The sequence below is a fragment of the Panthera tigris genome, chromosome D3 (genome assembly GCF_018350195.1).
Source record: "Panthera tigris isolate Pti1 chromosome D3, P.tigris_Pti1_mat1.1, whole genome shotgun sequence".
NCBI classification, from domain to species: domain Eukaryota; kingdom Metazoa; phylum Chordata; class Mammalia; order Carnivora; family Felidae; genus Panthera; species Panthera tigris.
Genome location: NC_056671.1, coordinates 89,244,689 through 89,268,523, shown reverse-complemented (window position 1 = coordinate 89,268,523; position 23,835 = coordinate 89,244,689). Strand labels below are relative to the sequence as shown.

General features: G+C 47.6%; 1 protein-coding gene across 1 annotated transcript in view; it reads left to right on the top strand.

Moving 5' to 3' along the window:
- Positions 1-337: 337 nt before the first annotated feature.
- LOC102950095 (cytochrome b5) overlaps positions 338-23,835 on the top strand; it is a 38,200-nt gene continuing 14,702 nt past the window's right edge. Inside the window, exon 1 of the mRNA XM_042962465.1 lies at positions 338-616. Within this exon, the coding sequence (XP_042818399.1) occupies positions 488-616 (129 nt within the window). The 5' untranslated portion in view covers positions 338-487. The remainder of the gene's footprint in view (positions 617-23,835) is intronic.

Below are 23,835 nucleotides of genomic sequence, written 5' to 3'. Positions count from 1 at the left end.
CCGACGGCCACCCAGCGGGGCCGGATCTTCCCGCGCACTGCTGCCCCCATCCCCGCTCCCGCCGGGCGCCTCCTACTCTCTCTCTCCCGCGCTGTCCGCCCCGCGTCCCGCTGCCATCTGCGCAAACGCACGGGAAGCCCCGCCCCACCCCGCCGCGCGGTCTGCCTCACTGGCCACGCCCTCAGCGCGCTCCAGCTACAGGGTTTGGGAAGGGAACCTTCTGCAGCCAGTCAACACCCGCGCGCTGGGCGGGGGCGCTCTCGGGTTGGCGGAGGTTGTCGGCCGAGGGCGGGCCCATTGAGTGACAGGAATTCCGTCCAGTCATCGGAGGCCGTGCGCCACCGCCCCCTCCGCGGCGCGGGCCGCCCCGCTCTGGGCGCTGGGCCGGGGCTCCGGGAATGTCCCGGGCCCAGCTAGCTGAGACGCGCGCCCCGCTTCGCCCGGCTCGGCTGGTGTCTGCACGGCCTGAGGCCCACCGCGTTCCGAAATGGCCGAGCAGTCGGACCAGACCGTCAAGTACTACACCCTGGAAGAGATCCAGAAGCACAACCACAGCAAGAGCACCTGGTTGATCCTGCACCACAAGGTGTACGATTTGACCAAGTTTTTGGAGGAGGTGAGTTGGTGAGACGTGACGCCGCCTGGGGTTTGGGGTTTCCGTGCGGCGACCGGTCTGTCGTTCGCGGCGCGGCGGGGTTGACGCGGGCGGCAGTGTGGAGTGTGCTCGCCCGTGTGTGCGCCCGGCTCTGCACACCTGAGCGTTCCTCGCTTCTGCCCATCTGCGTGTACATACCTGTGCGTCCACACCTGGGAGCGCGCCCCCGGAGTCTGCGCACCTGTGCGCGCACACTTGGGAGCGTTCCGCGGCGCTTCGGCCAGCGTCGCCGCCGGCGAGCCATTGTAGCAGCCCGCGGCGTGCCCACTTCGGGCAGAAACTGCCTCCCTTCGCGGGTGCGGAGGAGAGCACCACTTCGCACTTAGCGGGAAGCGAAATCGGTCTGGAGCTGTTTCCCTCGGAGAGGGCGCAGCTGCGGAAGGATTTTGAAGGGATCCTTTTATGAGTTTGCATAAACGGGGTCTCCATCGCAGACAGGGATCGTCTTGTTTCTGTTATTCCGGGAGTGGATTTCCAGTAGAGAGAGGCCGGTTGGATAGCACCCATCCTGAGAACGGTGGGATCCCACAAGAGAGGACCCTGAATTCAGAGGTCGGGGTGTGGTCCGCACCGCTGTCCCCGGGCCCCCAGTCCCCCACCGTCCATGCCCACCCTGTTCCCCAGGAGGGAGCGCGGTGATTGTTAACCGCATCCAGAGAGGACTTTACAGCGAGGTAGTGCTGGACTCCGGGAACTAGGAAGTCAACCCGCGGCCTGTGGGGGAGCCTTTGGTGAAGAAGGAAGGAAGAAGGATAGGGTAGTGAAAACTGCCAGTGGGACTTGATCCTTAGCTTTGGAAGTTATAAAATAAGTTTGCCTAACGTAAAAGAAAACATTCCTTTGATAAGATTCTTTGCATTAGGTTATAAGTTTTGCGGCAAATTCTAAGACGCTTTTCTTTGCTACCTCTGGATTTGTTTTTGTCACTGTGCGGGGGTTTGAATCATAAATCTGAACGCAACACTCCCCCTCCTTTATCTCCCCCTGCCCAGGGAATGTTTAGTGCAGGGCATTTTTATATAGTTGGAGGGGAAAATGAAAATAGAGGCCTGGTCTTAGCTGGATCACAATTTACATCAGAGGACTTTTGCAGAAAAGATATTTTAAACTTTTGAAAAGAGTTGAAGCTGATATTTATTGATAAGACATTTTACTCCTAAATCGCCATTTGGTGCCGTGCCAGAAGATAAAATAGCGCCCCGATTTAGGAGTGGTTTAGAGTGGGGAGGCAGATCTGATCTGCCCCTTCCACTGAGCCCGGGCATGTTTGCTGCAACATAAAGTCAGGGCTAATTGATGCCAAAGGTCTGCTTGCAACTGTTTCTTGTTCCTCTCCCATGGTATGTGTGTAATTCAAGAGTTTTACGATTCAGCGTGTGCTTTCTTTGTTTCTGTCTGTAAAAGAAAGAACATTCCGGAAAGAGTAATGGGATATTTTTTGAAGGATTTTTTCTTTTTCCTATTTTGGGCGGTTCGGTCCTGTACATTGTGTTGTACAGGTGGCTTCCCTGGCCTGCTCACCCCTCCCCACCCCCCTTGTCAGCACTCCCTGCCCCAGTTGTGACCACCAAAATGTCTCCGGTATTGTTGCCAAATGCTCCCAAATCGGTCCCAGTGGAGAATCACTGTCATAAAATGTATTCTGGATAACTTTAAGGGTAAATTTCTTGGGAGATCATAAGAAGCCGAAGAGTATTAAACTTTAAACCACTTACATTTCATTCTGGTGAGGCAGGAAAGAGGACATTGCACAAAATTTTCTAACTTGTAAGAGACGTGCACAAGCTGTTGGGTGGGTAAGTTAGCCGGCGGCCAATTCCATGATTTCCCTGCTTTCAGTACTCTCTCTCAAAGTAGCCTGAGAATGTCTGTTTATCACTATTACTGGATAACTAACACAGTGAGATAAGTAAAAGTTACTTACAGTGCAGTAAATGAAAACGAGTATATGGTGGTTCTGGTTTCTTTCGTCAATCGATACCTGGTAAAATGCTCCCCATTGTAGCCTGTGACCTGAGTTTGGAGCCCCGCTGCTCTCTGGTAGCTATGCTCTTGCTTTTGACCAGTAAGTTCAGTATCTTCTGGACTCTTAGAGGTACATCTCTCTCAGAAGACTACCACCTGAGAGGAAGAGACATCATTTTGTTTCCAGAAGCTTCTGTTGGCAGAAACAGGAATAGCACAGGAAAAAGCTGGGGTCACTTGAGTCTAGTTCAGCAAGGAGTGGACCCCGGGGGGGCCTTGGACTCTGTAACAGGGCCTGAAGTCCACAGTGGCAGGCTGGAAAGGACGAGATAGGCTCACAGAGCGGGGTCTGGATCAAGGTAGCCAAGGAAGGTGGCTCACATTTTGAAGTTGGACACAGTGGCAGGACGGCGGGCCTCTCTGGGGTGATACCCCATTCTGGGATCCCTGCCTGTTGCTTTCTGCATCTTTTTTTTTTTTTTTTAATTTTTTTTTTTAATGTTTATTCATTTCTGAGACAGAGAGAGACAGAACATGAGTGAGGGAGGGGCAGAGAGAGAGGGAGACACAGAATCAGAAGCAGGCTCCAGGCTCTGAGCTGCCAGCACAGAGCCCGACGCGGGGCTCGAACTCACAAACCGTGAGGTCATGACCTGAGCCGAAGTCAGTCTCTCAACCGACTGAGCCACCCAGGCGCCCCAGCTTCCTGCATCTTGAACACAATTCCTCTCATTCAGAGAGCTTCCGCAGGACACTTTGCCAGGTGTAATTCTTCCTAGATCCCTCCTGTTTCCATCATTTTATTAGGCCAGTGCTGTTGATCTCCTACCTTCTTTTTTTTTTTTTTTTAATTTTTTTTTTTTTTAACGTTTATTTACTACTAAGAGACAGAGAAACAGAGCATGAGCATGGGAGGGGCGGAGAGAGGGAGAGTCACAGAATCTGAAGCAGGCTCCAGGCTCTGAGCTGTCAGCACAGAGCCCGAAGTGGGGCTCGAACCCACGAGCTGTGGGATCATGACCTGAGCCAAAGTCAGACACCCAACTGACTGAGCCACCCAGGCGCCCCTCTCCTACCTTTTGACATAGAAAGGAGACCAGGATATCTGTCTCTTCCCTCCTTGCCCTGCCCCCTTTCTTCCATCATTTAAAAAGTTCCAGATTTCAGGAAGCCTTTGTTTGCTAATTAAAGAATGTTCCGCTTTCCCTAATTTATGTATTAAGTATGAAAGGTATTTCACTATTTCGGAAGGGGAGGGGGCTTCCTACCTCTAAAGGGAACTTTCCATCATTATGGGTGAGATCTCCCTGTACTATGAATTTACACATCCATATGGATAGCAAGACTTTTCATGACTGAGTATCTTCTCCTTTCAGAATATCCTACGTTTATATGCATAGCTCCATTCATGTTGAGAAAATGTGTAGTGTGATGGGTGGAAGGGGGTGCTCCTCTACTACCCACCCCCTGCCTCAGATGCCTTATTTTAAGGTGAGATGGGAGGATGATGATAGTGTCTACTTCACAGGGTTATTGTAGGAATTAAACAGCGATTCTGGTTAAACACAAAACACAACAGCTGACGTATGGGCCATGCCCGGGTAAACGCAGACTCCTGTACTAGTTTGGGGCAGGGTAGGCTGGTGGCTTTTCTTCTGTAGTATCCTGTGTCGCTGAGTGTCAACAGGAGATTGTAGGTAAAGGTGTAAATCTGGCAGGTGATGTTGAAATGAGAGAGGATTATCCAAATTCTGGCCTTCCAGTCTCGAGGTCACAGGTGAAGTTTCTAAGTTGTGTAACAAGCTTTATCTCTTGAAATAATGGCCTTAAAAAACTGGTTTGTTGTTCAAGAGGAGGGTAGACACCTGAGAGGGAAGACGGGCTCATTATTAATGGCAAGTTAAACAGCAGAGGTGTTTGGTTACTGTCTGATGCTGACCTACAGAATTATGAGCTTTGTTGCCTCCATTTGAACTAGGTTTTTTTGTTTGTTTGTTTGTTTCTCAGCCCTGAGTTCTAGTTTTCGAATTTATATTTGTGAAGTTGGGTTTTGTCATCTGATTACATCGGTCGCAGGACTAACGATTATAGAACTTTGAGGGACAGTGATTTGCAATGAAAACGTAGGCATTTGGTGCCAGGCAAAGAAAATGGTTTGCTTTTCCCTTTCTGTGATTTGGGCGGCAGTATGCGTTCCTTTTTTGAAGGAGCTGTGGGAGGCAAGAAGAAAGTATCTGATAATCGATGAAGTTCTGTTAACTTGCTTTTGGTTCCAGTCAATAGATGTTTAATTTGTGAAATCCATCTCTTCCTGAAAAATGTGGTAGAGAATAATGTCTTTGTGTCACGTTGCCCCCTTTTTGACGGGATCAAAATGGAGACTTGTTTCTACAGACCATTTTCTGGTCATCCTGGATGCTGATGCTCTGTGTCTGTGCCACGGATGTTCCTTAACAGCATTCTGCTTCACAGAGCTGTCGGCTCATTTTTGCTCAGAGACTTTTGTTTTGTTGTAGGGATTTACTTTTTGTTATTTTCTTTGAACATGGCTACCTACTTTGCAGAAATCAGTGGTTCTGGGTCTGGGGGACCTCAGTTCTCCTGGACCCAGGAAGAGAGTGTAAGTGCTTGAAATTCTGAGAAACACAGAAGATATACCCTTGATATGGGGTGATATATATTGAGGGCTAAAATCCTAAGTACCTTTCCTCTTTTCAAGGGACTTTGATAATATTCTAAATCTGGTACTGTGGTTGCAAATACGTCTTGGATGAATATAAAATGGGAATGTTATTATTTCACATACATAGTTTGGTAAATAAAACTTAGAAAATATGAGGTCTTTAGGAGGAAAACGTAAGGGGATCCTTAGGGGTGAAGGTGGCTCGGGCGTCTTGGGGAAACAGGTGGAGAGAGCCACATCTCACAAGGCTACTTGGGGAATGTGAGTCTGGGCGCAGAGCCTCTTATATTCCTACATTTGTTGTTTTCTATTTTTTTTGTGATAACTTTTTGCTACTTTTGAGAAGAGGTTTCAAGAGTGCCTGTGAGTTACTTTATTTTGGAACATTCAGAACAACAACAGAACAACACTTGTTAATTCTTGTTTTTTATTTATCTTTAAGGTGGATGGAAATTCCAAAGGAAGGGAGACTAGATCATGCAGGCCAGTTTGGCTAAATCAAGGGGCAAATCACGCTCCTTTCTGCTTAGTGCAGCTGTCTGGTATTCCAAAAGTCCTCCCAAACCATAGAAGACCACCAGTGAAGACCTTTTACTATAATGGGGTCTGAACAACGCAGGTCCCACTAGACATCCATAGGAAGTGTTGGATGGGGGTTAGGAAAACTAGACCTGATTTGGGATGAGTCAGGTAAATTCCCTACATCATTTCTTTATTCTTAAATGGGGAACATTCTGTCTTCTGCATCAGGTTTGTGAACATTAGAGTATGTGTGAAAACACTTGGAAAAGTAAGTATTTTGACTAGGATAAAGTTTTCTTATAAGTTAAGCATTATAATTATTTTTTGTTGTGTGGATGGTCCAATATTTCTGGAGTAGGCACATATATCAAAGTATAATGTGAAAAGCAAAAATGGGCCCAAGTACAAATAATTCACTTGAAATATAATTTTTTTAGAAATATGTGCTAGGCCTGATGGGATATCATCTCTTTTCTGGAGCTGTTAAAAGTATGACTTTATTGCTTTTGGGGGAAAAGAACACACGATTACTGAAGGAATTGGACAGTGCGGAAAAGAGCAAGGGAAACATCAAAACTGCCCAGAGTCCCACTCCCCGAGGTGACCCCTGTGAACGTCTTGGTGAACGTTGTCCCCGCGAGCTGTGTGCACACCCACCCTTGTACGTGGATTTGTTTCACACCAATGATAGAATACTCTGGGGGCTGTTTTGTAATCTGTCCCCGTCCCCCCGTGTGTGGAGGGCACCATTCTACTTCAGCAAATCCCGCTTTCTGGTTGTTTCCGTCTTACCGAAACGCGTCCTAGAACACACGTAAGCAATCCTCTCTTCTCGTACATCTCGTTGTCCACGTAAGTGTTTATAAGTGGGATTGCCGGGTGAAGAGTTGCACGCTTTCCACGTCTGGTTGCGTCTTCCCGAGGGGCCCGTGGTGATCACCCTCGTGGCCACAACCAGGGCGTACACCCTGGGGAGACTTTGCTCCTTCCCCGGGAAGATCCCCCTCCTCCTTTCCTGTGTGATTTGGGTGTGTATTTTTCTCAGAAGGGGTCGTGTCTGGAAACGTGTTTTCCCCTTTCGCGTGTCCCAGTAACACCTCGTTTCTCCTGGTGTTTTCAGCACTTGTGCGTGTTGAAGCCCCGAGGCAAGTGGCCGGAGGTAGCAGCGGGCTAAAGGAGGGTTTCAGTAGCAGTGGCTCCCCGCCCTTCTCTGCGTCTTTATGAAGCGTGCTGCTTTTCCGTTACCTTTGATTTAAAATTTTTTTTTTTTTTTACATTCATTCCTCTTTGAGGGACAGAGACAGAGCACAAGCGGAAGAGGGGTAGAGAGAGGGAGACACAGAATCCGAAGCAGGCTCCAGGCTCCGAGCTGTCGGCACAGAGCCCGACGCGGGGCTCGAACTCACAAACCGCGAGATCGTGACCTGAGCTGAAGTCGGACGCTCAAGCGAGTGAGCCACCCAGGCGCCCCATTCCCTGTTACCTTTGAACTTGGCGTGTGTATTTCTTAACTGGCTGCTTGTGTCTTTTACCAAGCCCTGTGTGGGGACCAGGAGAGTGAGTTCAAGATGTGGGACTCAGCTCCCTCAGGGTGAGTAGAATTCGGTCTCAGCCTGTTGGTAAGCGACCTCTGGTTAGTGGCAGCTGACGTCTCACGGATGACAGCAAGAAGTCACTTTCTTGCATGCCCAGAGCTGTGTCCAGGATGGCGCTGAGCTGGCCCTGCTGATGGGGAGGGGCGGGATGCCCAGTGCGTGCGGGGGGAGGAGGAGGAGGGTGGCATTAATGGCTTTGGGCTCCGTCCGGGGTCTTCTGTACTGACTTTCTAGGGGTGGCCACCTGTTGCACTTTGGCAGTAAAGGCCGAGGGAGTGTTCTTTTCGCGGTGCCTGCTGTTGCTTATCATGAACACGCTGTTCACTGAGTCTTGCACAGCTCTGCCGAAAATTGGACACAAAATATACCCAGCGCGCTTTCCTCTCTTTCCTTCTTCAGAAAGTGTTTCCTAAATGTCTTTCCTACCCCCTCCCCTGGTAGAAATCCCAGTGGGCTAACGGTAAAAGGGACAGCCGTGGACACTTACCGCACGTTGATTAGCATGGAGCATGTGCTAGAGAGTCTCCTGAATGCTTTTTGTGCACAGAGCCCTCCTTCGCATTTGCACTTATAATGCTCTAGATGATCCTCCCGGGTTGGTGGTGGTATTCTCCTTCTTAATTTTTTTAATGTTTATTTATTTTTGAGAAAGAGATAGAGTGCAAGTGAGGGAGTGGCAGAAAGAGAGGGAGCCACAGAATCCGAAGCAGGCTCCAGGCTCCGAGCTGTCGGCACAGAGCCCGACGCGGGGCTCGAACTCACAAACCGCGAGATCGTGACCTGAGCCGAGGTCGGACGCTCGACCCACCGAGCCACCCAGGCGCCCCTCTCCTTTTTAAAGATGAGAGAAATGTGGCTGGCGGAGTCAGTGTCTTGGTCCAGTCACAAGGCCAGTGAGGACAAAGCCAGGATTTAAGTGCAGGTTGCAGGACTTCCCAGCCCATGTTCTTCAGCTGACTCCCTGACCAGGGCGTGGGGCCTAAGGTAACTGGGAGAGCTTTAGAAGACTGGAGCCGTCCATCTGGGACCCAGTTGCTGTATTTGCTTTGAGATTTCCACCCGGTGTCTGGAGATCACTGCGGGAGCCAGGGGGAAAGCAGAGAGTAGTTGGGAATGGAAATATTGAACAAAAAAGGAAAACTCTTGGAAGGTCCAAGGGCAAAAATGTGCCTTTCTTTCCGTCTTTTGGCATTTTACTATGTTGCCTTCCAGAAGGTGAAGGAAACAGGCAGCCGTTCCGGTTTCTCGCAGGAGGTGACTCTGTTCCTAACACAGATGACACCTGGATGGTCTTACAAATCCATGTGTCGTGTCCCCCCCCCCCCCTCCTTTTGTTTAAGGAAGAGACTGCTGTTTACATTATGTTAGGTATGTGAAGAGGTTAAAGGTCGTTTTGGAAAGGCCTCTTAAGTAAGTGCCCTGGGAGGGGTTGTTCTGAATGGAAATCTGATGAGGTTACTACTCTGATAAAATCCCTGCATGGGTTCAGCTAATCCCCCCTTGCCCCTTCCGACCCCCTGGCTGATCGTGGGTCCTTGTCCTTGGAGCTGTAGGTGACACCCGGCCTTGCCTTGTCTGCCGGCGTCACCCTTCCACTTAGCGTCTCAGCCACAGGAGGCCCCCCGCCCTGGGAAGGTCTCCCTCTTTCTTGCCCCTTCCCTTCGGTCTTAGGCCTTTACGGTTGCAGCTGCCACGCGGCTGCAGAATTGGCCAGAGTCTCAGCACACCCTCATGTAGCCCCCGGGATTTTACTGCTTTCACCAAATTGGCGGTTGCTTTGAGTTTTCCGTTTGAGGAACGTATGTTGTTATTTTATTAGAGGATGTCATTTCTACAAGAAAATCAAAAGCTTCGTGTTGTGTAAATAGATTGCCATTTCTCTGTTGAATTCTTTTCAATGGCTTTCTGTGGCCTTTACAATAAAATTGCATCTCTGTGTCCTGGTTTAATAAGGTCTGCATGATCTGGCCCCCACCTCAGCTGGTAACACTATCCCCCTGCCCTCCACCCCTCGCTCAGGCTCTCTGTGTCTCAGAAAAGTCAGGCTTGTTTCTGCTATAAACTTGTGTACGGCTTCCCCTCTGCGTGCTGTGTGTTCCCTTGATCACTACCCTCTTGAGATCGCAGCTCAGTATCTTTTCCCAGGATGGGGAATCTTCTGTCCTCTCACCTGGCTGTGCTTCTCTGTGAATACTTCAGTCGGTATCTGCTGTTTTTCTTGTTTGCTTGTTTGCAGCCCTTCCCAGCAGACAGCAGGGCCCCTGTCCATCTCATCCTGGCACATAGTAAGTGATCAGTAAATATTCCTTAAGTGGGTGGAGGAAGAGAGCCTGATGGAGGAACACAGACCCATTCTCTCTACTATCTTCTTTTTTCTTTTTTCTCTTTCCATACAAATGGTACATACTAGTTTTATTATGCTGTGGACCTTTCTTGGTCCACAGATGTTTGCCTGGAATTCTGTCCCGGAAGCTTAACATTTAGGAACTGGTGAGTTTTTATTAAGACCGTTCAGATTATGACATAGCCTCAGAGCGTGGAGTGTAAGAATGGCCCTGAGCACCACACCTAGGAAGTAAGGAGAAGAAAGCGGAGAGTCAAAGCCGGGGGTTCGCGGCATGGTCCTGCCCAGAGCTAATGACCCCACTTCCCTCTTCAGCTGCCTGCTACTCTTTCTTCTGCCTTAACAACCCTCACCCCCCGGCCCACTGGGTGGTTCTCCTGGGCCGTCACACACGCTGATACTGCTGCTGTCCTAAACCACATTCCCACAGCCTGTCTTGACTCTGCTCCCCTCCTGGCCCTCCTTCCTTTCGCTCCCTTGCTTAGTAAAACCCTCTGAAAGGGTTGTTAGGCCTGCTGTCCCCGGTTCGTCTTCGCTCTTCTCTTTGAAACAATTTTCCAGAACCGTTCTTGCTAAGGTCTCCAGTGATGTCCGTTTGCAGCTCTCCTCTGCTCGATTCACCTGCACCCCGTGACCAGATGTCCCCCTCTCTTGGAGACGCTCTTTGCACGTGGCTCCGGTGCCCCTTGTCTCCTGGTTTTCCTCCCACCTGCCTCGCCCCGCTCTCTGTGTCCCCTCTGACCTCAGGGTGGGAGTGCCCGCGGGCCCAGTGTTGAACTGAGCCTCCTCATTCAGTGTCCTGACTTGAAACGTGCTGGCAGCTTGTGCATTTTACCTCCAGGGCAAAGAGACCTCTCACCTAGACGTGGGGATTCTCCTACTCCCGGCCTGCTTCACATCTCCACTTAGATGCCCACTAGGCTCCTGACACCTGACGTGAAGAAGACTGAGCAGACCGTCCCTCCTAAAACTGGCTCCGTTGTCGCTCTTAGCCACTTCGTTCCATGACCGTTCTGTCCATTGGCTCAGGTCAAGAGCCTGGAGGTCACGTCTGACCCTTCTCTCATGTCACACCCTGCGTGAGTCCAGCAGGACATTCTGTGGGCTCCACTTTTATGATGTACTCAGGTTTTGACCGATTTTTCCCACCTCTTCTGCTACCTCCCTGGTCTGTCTCCACTGCCCCTTGCCCGGTGTCCCTTGCTGGGACAACTTACTCTCACGATAGTAGAGTGACCGTGTATTAATTAATTTGATTATGTTTTTATTATTTTGAGAGAGAGAGAGAGAGAGAGAGAGAGAGAAACTGTGTGAGTGGGGGAGGGGCAGAGAGAGAGGGAGACACAGAATCCGAAGCAGGCTGTCAGCACAGAGCCCGACACGGGGCTCAAACTCGTGAACCGAGAGATCATGACCTGAGCCCAAGTCGGGTGCTCAACTGACCGAGCCACCCAGGTGCTGCTAGAGTGACCTTTTAAAATGTGAAGTCGGAGCACGTCACTTTCCTGTGTAAACCCTTCCATGGCTAATAACACCACCCTATTTAAGACTGAAGCTATGGCTACAGCCATCAAAGTGCGGTCCTGCAAAAGAGATATTCATAAGTAGATCAGTGGAACAGAGTAGAGAACCCAGAGAGGGACCCATGCACATACTTTCAACTGAGGTTTGACAAAGATACAAAAGCAATTTGATGGGGGAAGGACAGCCTTTTCAAGAAATGGTTTTGGAACAATTGGACGTCAGTAGTTGAAAAATAAATCCTGACTTAAATCTCACACTTGATAAAAAAAAAAAAAAATAACCCAAATATAGATCATAGATCTAAATGTAAAATGTAAAAGATTTTGAAGAGACTTAGGCACGGTTCTTAGACATGACGGTGCAAGTGTGGTCCAAACAGGAACAAAAGGATAAATGGGACTTGATGAAAATGAAGAATATTTGTTCTTTAAAAGACCTTGTTAAGTGAATGAAATGACAAGCCACTGACTGGCAGAAAATTCTAATTTCCCATCTGACAAGGGACTTAGATCCAGAATGTATAAAGAATTCTCTAAATTCAACAATAAGGAAGCAATCCAAGGCAAAAGACTTGAATAGACGTTTCTTCCAAAAAGACAGATGGATAGCAAATAAACACACGAAAAGTCGTCCATCGTCATTAGCCCCTAGGAAAATGCGAGTTAAAACCACGGTGAGATACCACCAGAAACCTGTTAGAAGGGCTGCGATAAAAAAAAAATACTGGTGACCCAAGTGCCGACGAGGATGGGGCAGTATTGACTCCAGTGGGAATTGCTTCTGAGAATGCACACTGGCACACTCTGGAACTCAACTTGTTTTCAAGAAGTTGAACGTAGGGGCGCCTGGGTGGCTCAGTCGGTTAAGCGTCCGATTCTTGGTTTCGGCTCAGGTCGCCATCTCACGGTTGGGGAGTTTGAGCCCCACGTGGGGCTTTGTGCTGACGGTGCAGAGCCTGCTTGGGATTCTCTCTCTCCCTCCCTTTCTCTCTGCCCTTCCCCTGCTCGCTCTCTCTGTCTCTCAATAATAAAATAATAAAATAATAAAAAACGAAAAGTTAAACGTACACTCATGATGTGACCCAGAGATCACACTCCTAGGCATTTGTCCCACAGAGATGAAAACTGTGTCCGCATGAAAGCCTGTGTACAAGTCTCAGCCACTAGAACAACGCTGGTGTGTGGAGAGGACTCGGCGTTTATGAGGTGAATAATTCGTAGTTCGCAACGGTCAACTATTGGAAAATTGATACAAAATGGCTATTGACTAGTAGCTTTATGTGAAATAGCGCCAAACTGGAAGCAACTGCAGTGTTCTTTGGTGAGCGAGGCTCCACGCGTGGAGTAGAATATGACTCCGCACTGGAGAGGGAACCGAGCAAGCTGAGCAGGTCTCAAGGGCAGTGCGCTAAGCGGAAAAAGACCGTCTCAGAGGATTGCCTACGGGCCAGTTCCATTTACGGGACCTTCTCAAAATGACCTGATTACAGAGCGAGGAACCGGTAAGTCATGGGGGTGACCAGACGGGCAGGGGGGACCCTTCGTGATGATAGAGCCATTCTGCCTTACGTCAATGGACACGTGGCCCAGCGCTGCAGGCCGGATGCCGGCGCACCGGACCACACGAGTGCCCGCAGCAGCTCCCTGGGAGTCCGTCTGGTGGACCGTGTTCTGCCAGGAAGCCTAGGTTTTGACAGTGCTCTGTAGGCCTGCAAGGTCATCCGCTGGAGAAGTCCGGGGGATGGGTTCGTGGCACCTCTCTGTGCTGTTTTCACAGCTGCTTGTGGACAAGTATTTCGATACAGTTAGAAAATACCTTCGCTGGCTTGCCGTCTCTTTCATGGGTGAAGCCAGAGTCTGCTTGATGGCTGCAAGGTCCCACGTCACTCGGTGCCAGGTTCTGTCTCTGCTCTTTCGTGCTGCTGTCTTCTTCCCGTCCTGTCCCACGCCAGGTGTACTGATGCCCCTGTTCTTCCGTGGACATGCCGCGACCCCTCTCACCTTAAGTACCTTGTGCTGGAATTTACTCCCGCGAATACCTGCGCGGCTCACCCGTTTGCCTTCTCAATAAGGCTTGTCTTGACCTGCCCCCCATTTAAAAGTGGAAGTCCGCCTCCACCTCCTGCCCCCCAACCCCGTCGTGCTGCATCACCTTCTGGCAAGCTGTATGATTTCCTCACTGTACGTCTCGCTTATCTGCCTCCCTCTGCTAGGATGTGGGTTCCGTGAGTCTGGTAGCACACGTTTTTCCAGCATACAGAGGAGCATGTATTTTTCTGCCTTATTCTCTGATGTTTCCCAGCAACCCGAACAGTGCTGACAACAATAGAAAGGACTCAACAAGTATTTATTGGATGAATAATTAAAAGTTTGTAAGTGTAAAATATTAGAAAATACAGCAGAGTGGCTATGGGGCTAGCTTGAATACTGTCCTGGCAGCTTGTTTTATTTCTGTCTTGCCCTCAGATACCGCTTTGAGCCAAATTCATTCTTTTTTTTTTTTTAATTTTTTTTTTTTTTTAACGTTTATTTATTTTTGAGACAGAGAGAGACAGAGCATGAACAGGGGAGGGTCAGAGAGAGGGAGACACAGAATCTGAAACAGGCTCCAGGCTCTTAGCTGTCAGCACAGAGCCCGACGCGGGGCTCGAACTCACGGACCGCGAGATCATGACCCGAGCTGAAGTTGGCCGCTTAACCGACTGAGCCACCCAGGCGCCCCGCCAAATTCATTCTTAACACTAGCTATGAAGGGAAAACTAGGCCAAGGATTTGAGGGAGAAAATGAGAAAACACAGAACTAACTGGTGCCTCCATCAGCCCTCCTTTCCTTCCCCCCATTCTCGATGCAGGCTGTCCTGTCATCTCATCATTGGGCTCTTCTAACCCGAGGTGGATCACAGACCGTAGACTGAGTAACGGCCTCTTAGATCACAGCCTGCCTGCCCCTGGGCCCTCAAGTTTGGTGACTGTGCTTATTCTCACGAGGGCCATATGGGGCGCGAGGCAAGCGGTATACTGTTCCAACTCCTCTCCTGGCCTCAGTGTCCCCCGCTCTTTTCCCTTGCTCCATGTCCTGTCTCTTCCCTCTACCCCGAGGTCCTCACCTCAGAATCAGGGACTTAGGATCCTTTCAGAGATCCAAGGATTAGCTCCGTGTGTAGTTAACGTACTTGCTTTATTCTACTGCTGAGAGTTTAGTAAGGGTAGAATGAAAAGTATTGGCCACAGGGCATTCTCTTTCTTCAAGGAGAGGAAGTTTTCCCAGCATTCTGTGGGATAATCGCAGGCTCACAGCTGCACCACCTGTCTGTCCTCGTCTTCATGACCTTTAGAATGCTTTCATGTAGGCAATGTTCATTGTCCTTGCAACATGTGGCTTCTGTTAACTCTTGTCATTTGGTTATATGGCTTCGGACAGTGAGGCTTAGCACATCTGTGATTTAATCCGCAGAAATCTCTTGAAGGTGAAGGGCTGGGTAGAAAGAGCTGGGGGTCTTCTGGGTTTGTAAACTGGCCTTCAGCAGTTTACGGGGGCCGGGTACCATGCTAGGTTCTGGACAAGCTTCTCTGTGTCCACCTGTTACAAGCCGGACATTCTTCTTGTATTGTTTGCTCTCCTGGGAAGGTATGTATGATGTGGAAATGGAAGCTCAGAAGGATCTGGCACCTTCCTGGGTCATGTCACTGAGATGTGGCAAAGCGGGACCTTGTGTGGGTGACAATACTGCCCAGACACAGAAACTGTGAAAGCTGGGGTACAAATCACAACTTCTAGAATGCTGACCATGACATGGGGACCTGAGGAGTGTAAGAAGGTGGATGTTGGAGCCCACGGAGGTGGTCAGGGAGGTGTCACGAAGGTTAAGGGGCTTGCAGGGACTGAAGAGGGGTCTCATTTTGCATTTTGATAAGTGATATGGGAAGGGATTATTTATAAAGTCGATGGGAGGTGATATGTGCTTAATTCTTCTAATTGCCTCCCCCAATCCAATAACAAACACAAGTGAAAAAACTATCAAACGGGGCATCTTTGTACAGGTGAAATCGGGTTATTTTAGTGCCTGCAGTCCCTCCAGGATGCCCTTGTGTTTCCTTTGCATAGAGCGTCCCTCCGGGGGGGCCCCTGCGGAACAGCTCCTGAACCTTCTTCGCAGGCCTACTTCCCGCATCCCTCCTTACCTAGCGCCCTTGTTGGCCTCCAGCTCCTGGGAGGGGATCCCACCACCTGCTGTGCCGTTAGCAACGGTAGCAGGTGCTTACTGTGCTTAGCTACTGTTTGTCGACATGTCTGTTTGCTCACTTAGACTGTAGCTCCCTGAGGATGGGGGTCATCGTTTACCCATCTTGGAAGCGACAGAACTTGGCATGACACTTGGCAGATGTTTGAGTGAGTAGGATGGGTCTCAGGCTAGCGGGAGAACACAGGGATAGGCCTGGTTTTAAGTTCCATCCCGTGATCTTCGAGGGAAACCAGGAGAAATAATTCAGATGATGCTGTAAGCCTCTGGTCCCTGGGCTTTGAGGATTCAGTGAGAGCCCCTAGGTGGTGCAGAAAAACTGTCCAGAAATTACAGAAAACATATGGTTGGGCTCTTTTTTCTAAATCTTGTATAAATTGTTTATGTTCCAAACTCCTTTGAATTGTTTTCATTTTTGACTTAACTATTAAGAGCTTTAAGATTATTAAAGATAATCTCTTTAAATAAATATTTTTGCCTAGTCATTGTTTATGGACAATATGTTTATTTGACTTTTTTTTTTTGGCAGTGTTAAGTGTTTGCATTGGGAGATCCTGTTTGAAACTTTAGAACTGGTGGACTTTGGGGCCACATAACATTACATTTAAATGGGAAGGGTTTTTTTGTTGATGGCCTTTGTTTTGCTTGTTTAAGCAAGCTCTCAGAGGGAATGACTTTGACCTGACACGTTGTGGTTCGGTAGTGCAGATCCGTGTACCCTCCTGAGTTTTTTTTGTCGGGGAGAGCCTCACACCGGGTAGAACCCCGCGATAGAAGTGTGTTTGTGTCTGGTGAATCTTTCTTAGTTGGTAACCCAAGAAGTCGGAGCAGGTAACAGAATCTCTTGGGGTCTAGAAAAAGTGAGAGAGATTTTCCCCTAACTTCCCCAAACAGAAATTTATGGAGACACTTTATTTTTAAGGGTATCTTACCTAAGGTCACTCTGATCAGAAACAAAGACGGTCATTTAATTGGCACGTTCAAAAAAGAGCAGGGGAAGACTGAACTACAAGTCAGGCACCAGCGTCCTGGTCCCGCCTCCTCCACGATCTGTCAGCGTAACGCTGGGCTTCCTTTCTCTGGGTTCTGGTGTCCTCATCTGTGAATCTCAAGATGTGGAGTCTCTGAAGGTTCTTTCCGACTTGCACTTCTGAGATTTTAACCTTCAGTCTACTTTTTTGAGTCCAGATCTTCAGCTCAGTTTTATGCTTTTGATGCCAGGCTCACCGATAGGGTGGAGGATGGCAGGACTTTCAGGGAGCCGAGAGAGCTTTATTATGAACGCTGGAGCTGTAACGGATTGAGGGCAGTGGGAGGCTGGAAAGGCCCACGTCTTACGGCCCAAGATGAGATGCCCTGGCTCAGCCCAATCCGTGAGGTGGAAGAAAGGGGCAGATTCCTCCTTCCCCTGTTTTTTGTTTTGTTCAAGCCCTCCGTGGATGGATGACCCACCCCCATATTAGGAGGGCAGCCTACCCTAGTCCGCTGATACGAATGCTCATCTCCTCCAGAAACACCCTCTCAGACACACCCAGAAATACCGTTTACTCCAGGCATCCCTGGACGAGTCAGGCTGACACACAAAATGAGCCATCACACAGCCTTACACGTTTTGCTTTATTCAGAATGATCTCTTCACAAACCCAAGCCTGCCGTGCACATTTCAGCCAGTAAGCGTTCATTGGGATTCATACTCTTGTTAAACTTATTCATCTTTATCCACCGTTTATCCAAATTCTAACTCTTGCCTAGATTATTTTTTAACAACCCCTGCTTTTCCAGACTTCTTTGTTCAGTCAACAGTTAATACTGTTAATCTCTTAATATTGCTCTAATTGTTTACCGTATGTGAAGATCATTGTCCTAACTTGGTTTTACGTTTCTAGACACTGGGAATAATGTTTATTCACATCTTTTATATGCTTTAGGACTTTAGTGCCTGGCACATGGTATTGACAAAATGATGGATGTAGTGGTTAGAATTAATCTCAGATGAACTCCAGGGGCCCCTGGGTGACTCAGTCGGTTAAGCATCGGACTTCTGCTCGGGTCATGATCTCGCGGTCTGTGAGTTCGAGCCCCGCATCGGGCTCTGTGCTGATGGCTCAGTGGCTGGAGCCTGCTTCAGATTCTGTGTCTCCCTCTCTCTCTGTCCCTCCCCCACTCACATCTCTCTCTCTCTCTCTCTCTCACTCTCAAAATAATAAACATTAAAAAAAGTTAAAAAAAAAAAAAGAACTCCAAATAACTGTGCTTAAATAAGAAATTTATTCGTCTGTCATAAAGAAGCAAGCTTTGCAGTCCAGGCCTAGTGGGCTGGCTGTGTTCCATCAAGCCCTCACCACTATACCTCTAGTGTATTTCTGGGCCGTCCATAGGGGTCCGGTTCTCATCTGCCAGTTCAAAGGTAGCATTCCCATTCCAGACAGCAGGATGAAGAGAAAGGGCAAAGGGACACACTATTCTAAAGAGAAGACCTCTAGAAGGTGGTTCTGACACTTCCACTTCTACTCCATCAGCCAGAATTTAAGCACATGGCATAACACAGCTGCAGGGGAGGCTGGGCGAAATCTCTATTCTGGGTGGCTGTCTCCCAGTGAAAAGTTTAAATGCAGTGGGGGGAAGAGAGAGACACAGGGAGCCGCTTTGGCCCCACGCGTGCTCGTGTAGCTGAGGACACCCCTGTGCTGGGCAGGCGTTGAGGCTTTCTTTGTTGAGATATTCCAAAGGCATTTGATTTGCCTGCAGAAATTCACCACTGTAGATTTTGGAGCGGGATACATGAAACAGTTGGTATTTGAAGATGAACATTCTAGCAGTGGTACAGAAGATGGGTAAGAATGGGAGAGGGGTTGGGGAGAGGAGGACCAGTTTGGTGGCTGGAGCCATGAACTTGATGAGAAGCCATCCCTGGTTTTATTTACAAGAATGCAAGGTTTTCCTGTCCTGTGAACAAGACCTAACTTTTGACTACAAAATTTTACAGTTTCTTTTTCCAGACTGACTAACAAATAGGAATTCTAGGAGTTAAGGTCAAAGACTAAGCAAAAATGTTATTTTGTGTCAAGCCTAAGACTGTCTCATTTATGAAATTGTTTTTATTAAGGGGGGATAGCACTAGCAAAAATAATCCCAAAAATATAATTTGTACCCATCTTAATTTTCTGGGAGGAGAATCCAAGGAACTGTAAAAACGGCTGCAGAAACAAATAGTAGGCATACAAAATGGACCTGGAGAGTATTTTCACCAGTAATTAGTTTAAGAATTAATAGTAGTCGCAGGCTGCACATTTGAATCTAGAATGATTTCGATTTTATGTTTTCTTTCTCATTCAGGTTATTGCCTTCCCAGGGGAGATGGGTGGGGGGACATGAGTTAAATAGGTGGTGGGGATTAAGGAGGGCACTTGTGATGAGCGCACTTGTGATGTTGTATGAAAATGTTGAATCACTGTACTGTGCTCCTGAAAGTAATATTACACTGTATGTTAACTAAGTAAAATTTAAATAAAAACTAAGAAAAATTTGCAAATCACACTATGGCATAGTAAGGATATAACAGATCTTTCCACCTTAATGGAGTTTAAATAACAACAAAAGAAAAACTAATGACAATAATCATTTGAAGAATATTAAGCTATTTCTAAAAATGTTGCTATTGCATGTGATAAAAGTGGAAATTCAAATTTTAAAAAAGTACTCTTGAGAAAAAAAGTAGAAAAAGAATGCCTTAAAAAAAAGATTATTGCCTTCCCAATAAGAATTTATTACTTATTGAAAACATCTGCATCAGGAGAGGCACCTAAGTTTATCTTTTTTATCTTGCCATTTTTTATAGGTCCTTTTCTTAGCATAGTATTACTATTATTATTATTTAGTGTATTACTAAATAGGAAATAGAATTTTACTGCAATTTAAAAAAATCTTCTAATTATGCATGTATTCCTTTGTTTAGCATTTCTCTTTGGCCTCATTCTAAAAAGGATTTGAGGCCTCGCTCTCATTATGTCGATACTAGAATTCTTGGCCTCTTAACACAAATAATCTGAGACTTGGCCTTCATTGACTGCACTTATTCTGTACCTGACCACGGATACGTGTGTCCTGTTGGGCTCTGGGGAAGCACCTTGTAGTTTGCTCTGATACTCCAACCCCCCCCCCCCGTGTGTGGGGAAATTAGACTTATTCTCATTTGAACAAAGTTACACGTTGTATGTGTATCTCTAGTGACTGGTTGTTACTGAAGTGTAGAAGATCCAGGGGTTAGGGGATGAGGTGCAAGAAAGAAGCTGTTCTAGGACCAGCCTTCACCCCTTGAACAGTCCTGCTGTGACATCAGTGGACCATGGGAGTCTTGCCATGGGGTTTGGGTCACGTTCTTTTTTGTAATGACCTGGGGTGGAGACCATTGAGATGCTTAGTGTTAAATAGACCACATGTCTTCTCAGTGAGATTATTTAGACTTTGGTTATGAATGAAGCTTATCACATTTTCTGAAGGGAGGCTGTGAGTGTGGGGTTAGCCCTGATAACCTTGGTGTCCCTCCTGAGCAAAGCAGTCGAAAGAGTACTTGAGCTCTGCCTGCCCTGAGTGTTTTTCAGATTAGAGCAAATTCTTACCAGTAGGAGATATTTGGAAAGAGGAGTGGGTGGGTGGGGTCATGGCTAGGTTGGCTCTGTAGGTGAAGAGTGACAAGTTGGCCATTGGTTTTAAGTATGTGGATCTACCCTTTCTTTCTTTCTTTTCTTTCTTCTTTCTGTTTATTTATTTTGAGAGAGAAAGAATCCCAAGCAGGTGTGGAACCTGATGCAAGGCTTGATCTCAAGAACCATGAGATCATGACCTGGGCCAAAATCAAGAGTCAGATGCTCATCAGACTGAACCACCCAGGCACCCCCACCCCCTCTTTTTTTAAATAAACTCTAGTCACAACATGAGGCTCCAACACAAGAATCCCGAGATCAAGAGTCACATGCTGTATGGACTGAGCCAGCCAGGTGCACCAAAGCGTGTGGAGTTTTCACAGCACGTGACTCAACAGTGTTTACCTGATAGTACTACCATAAGAACATTACCTGAGCCAAAGTCAAGAGTCGGATGCTCATTGGACTGAATCACCCAGGTGCCCCCGCCCCCTCTTTTTTAAAATGAACTCTACCCCCAACATGGGTCTCGAACACAAGAATCCCAAGATCAGGAGTCACATGCTCTGTGGACTGAGCCAGCCAGGTGCCCCAAAGTGTGTGGATTTTTCACAGCACGTGACTCAGCAGGGTTTACCTGATAATAATACTACCATGGTACTGTTCATTTAAGATGAAACGAAAATCTGAGTTTATTTCTATTTATTAGTATTGTCCAAAGGACTGTAAATACTCATTAACTTATTATTGATACTTGGTGCCCAGGGAAGAAATATTGATCAAGTTTGTAATATTTTCTCCCTTTTTGAGCTCTTAAATTTGTAAGAAAACAGGTAATATACCTATTAGATCACCGAGTACCATACAGGCTGAGCAAATGCCATTAATGAGGGAGGGGTGACCTCACCATCCCCATTCGGCACGTGGAAGGTTCTGTTGTTGCCTGTCCTCCCTCTGGCATGACCTACCCTTTCCTTGCATTTTGATACTTATTTAACACTGTGTTTTCTGCCTTATTCCTCTCATTTTTGTATATATTTGTGAGTCCCTTATAAATCCTCAAATTCACAAGTATAATTGCAACTGTATTTCTCATGTTAAATAGAATGTGACTGAAAGGACTGAGACCCTTAGTGATTGTAAAAGGACTAAAGCCAATAAACTGGTAATTTGTGTGAAATTAACATAAATCAATAAAGTAGTCTGTGTGAGCCTAGTCTTTATCGCATTGTCATTATACAGACAAGAACTTCAGTATCCTTACCCTGTAGTGCCCTGGGGTTGGTAAAACAAGTCAGGCTTGATCCTACAACCTGCCAAAACCACAGAGAAGAGTTGTTGGGTCCTTGGTCGTTATCAGCTTTTATCTTGGCCTCTCCTTCTTGGATGAATCAGTTGACAAAAGCTTTTTCTTCCAAAGCACTTTGGTTTGTGCTGAGCCCTCGTTCTTGTCCAGAGGCTCTTGCCTATGAGCCTTCTCACCTTGAGAGGAGGTGTACTACCACACACATATATAATAAAAACATATCCTTCGCTGCAAATGAAACGCCTTTGCAGTTTTCACCCAGGTTGTCTCTATGTCTTGGAAAAGGTTCGTGTTGTCTGTAGCTACAGCGTCCAGTGTGGTAGTTACTGGGCATATGTGGCTATTTACACTTAAATAAATGAAATTTCCCTTCAGTTTCTCACCCTCATTTCAAGTGTTCAGTAGCCGTTTGTGAAATCTGGTAACAAAACCATTGCTTTATTATACTCCTCTTGATGTTCTCTTCACTTCCATCGCCATTATTAACCCGTGACTTTTTTTCAGAGCTGCTTGTTGTGAAGAAGGCTTTTGTCACGTGACACAAATCACAGCCTTGAAAAGAAGTTGAGAATCACTGAGCTGCAGAATCACTGTGCTATGGATGCTGGGCAGTAGCTAAGTGCCTCATTTGCTCCTGACCCTCAAGGAGAGTGACTCAAGTCCATGGTTAGCAGTGTTGCATATTACTGCATGTTTAGGACCTGGTGGATCATTCATGATTAGTCAGAACCATGAGGCTGTGTCAATGGAGGCCAAGGGTTTTTTCTCTGTTATTTTATTTCTTGAACCTCAACTTAAGTGCATGATTCTTCAGGATCAAGTCACATTGATTTTTCTTGTACTTTTGGTGTCCCACACAATGTCTTGCTCAGAGTAGACAGTAAATATTTTGATCAAGTAAATTAGACAGCAGTTAAATATGAACTTACATGGTTTCTGAATGGGAAGAGCTAGTATAGTTCAGGAAAAGGAGAGAGAATAGTTGAAATGAAAAGTTGTCATCAACCACGTAACTGGTTATATGTAACGGTTCCAAAACTAGTGTGTCCGTGTGAAATGACCTGTGTTCATCTCCTCTAGTTATCCAACGATTACTTATAAATATTTCTTCGTGTCTGCCACGTGCCAGGCACTGGACAAGGGTTTGGGGCAGTAGGGGTGAGTAAGATCAATTAAAGTCTCTGTACTCGTTGAATCTTACGAGGAAATTGATATAAATATAGATAGTAATAAATGGTGTGAAGGCAAACCAGGAGGTGGGTAGAGAACAGGGTGTGTGTGGGGGCTCTTTAGATAGGGAAATCCCGGAAGGATCTGAAGAGCCGACTTGAGTATGAATGAGGGTAGATGGAATCACGTAGAAGTTGGGAGAGGAACATTCCAAGCAGAGGCAGTTGGGAGGGATCTGACATGGAGAACGAGTTCGGCAAGTCTGCGGATCTGCCCCAAGACTGGCTGGAACTGAGTGAGGGAGGACTCACTTCACCCTCACCCTCTCTGTGGGAAGATGGAAGGACTTGGGATATTTGCAAGTGTGGGCAGGATCCACTGCCTTCAGCGTGTCACCGAAGCGTGTCTGTTTCCTACTTCCCTTTTAACTCTCCTCACTTCTGCCATGACTAACCGCCCTGGACTATCTTAATCTTCTTCTAAAAGCCCTCGTGGTGTGACAGGGTGAGGGAGCGGATTGTAGAAGGTGCAAAAGGAAGCAGACCAGTTAGGAGGCCGTTGTAGATATCCACGCTTGGTGTTGGTGTGGTTGGATCCTGAGTCTGCTTTGAAGAGAGCCACCTGGACCTGCTGGTGGATTGGAGTGGGAACGAAAGAGGAATAAGGTTTGACTGTAGCGATTGGGTGCATGGCGGCAGTGTTTCCCGAGAACGGAAATTCTGTGACGCGGCGCATTTGTTTTTACGTTGTGTTTGGGACGTGTATCAGATGCTGAGTGCACGTGTGAGGTGGGGGCCACTGCAGGTGGGAGGACTCCGGAGCTCGGGAGGTCGGGTGTTATTCCACTGCACGCTCTAGGGAACGGTGATTTTCCGGGTTGGAGACCAGATGAAATCACTGGGAGAGCTGGTACAGGTAGAGAGTGGGTGGGGCCCACGGCCTTGAGCCCTGGAGTGCTCCCGTGTTGAGACTTGGAGACGAAGAGATTAGAAAGTAGTGGCCAGTGGGGGTGCAGCCAGGGGTCCTGCTGTCCCAGCAGCCACGAGAAGCCAGCATTTCATGAAGAGATCCACCGTGCCACGTGTGCTGAGGGCTTTTATGCCGTGAGCCGTAGAGAGGCCTGTAATTTCAGGCCCTGGTTGCCAGCGTTACTGTCGACGCCACGGAAGTTCACCTTGACTTCCTGGA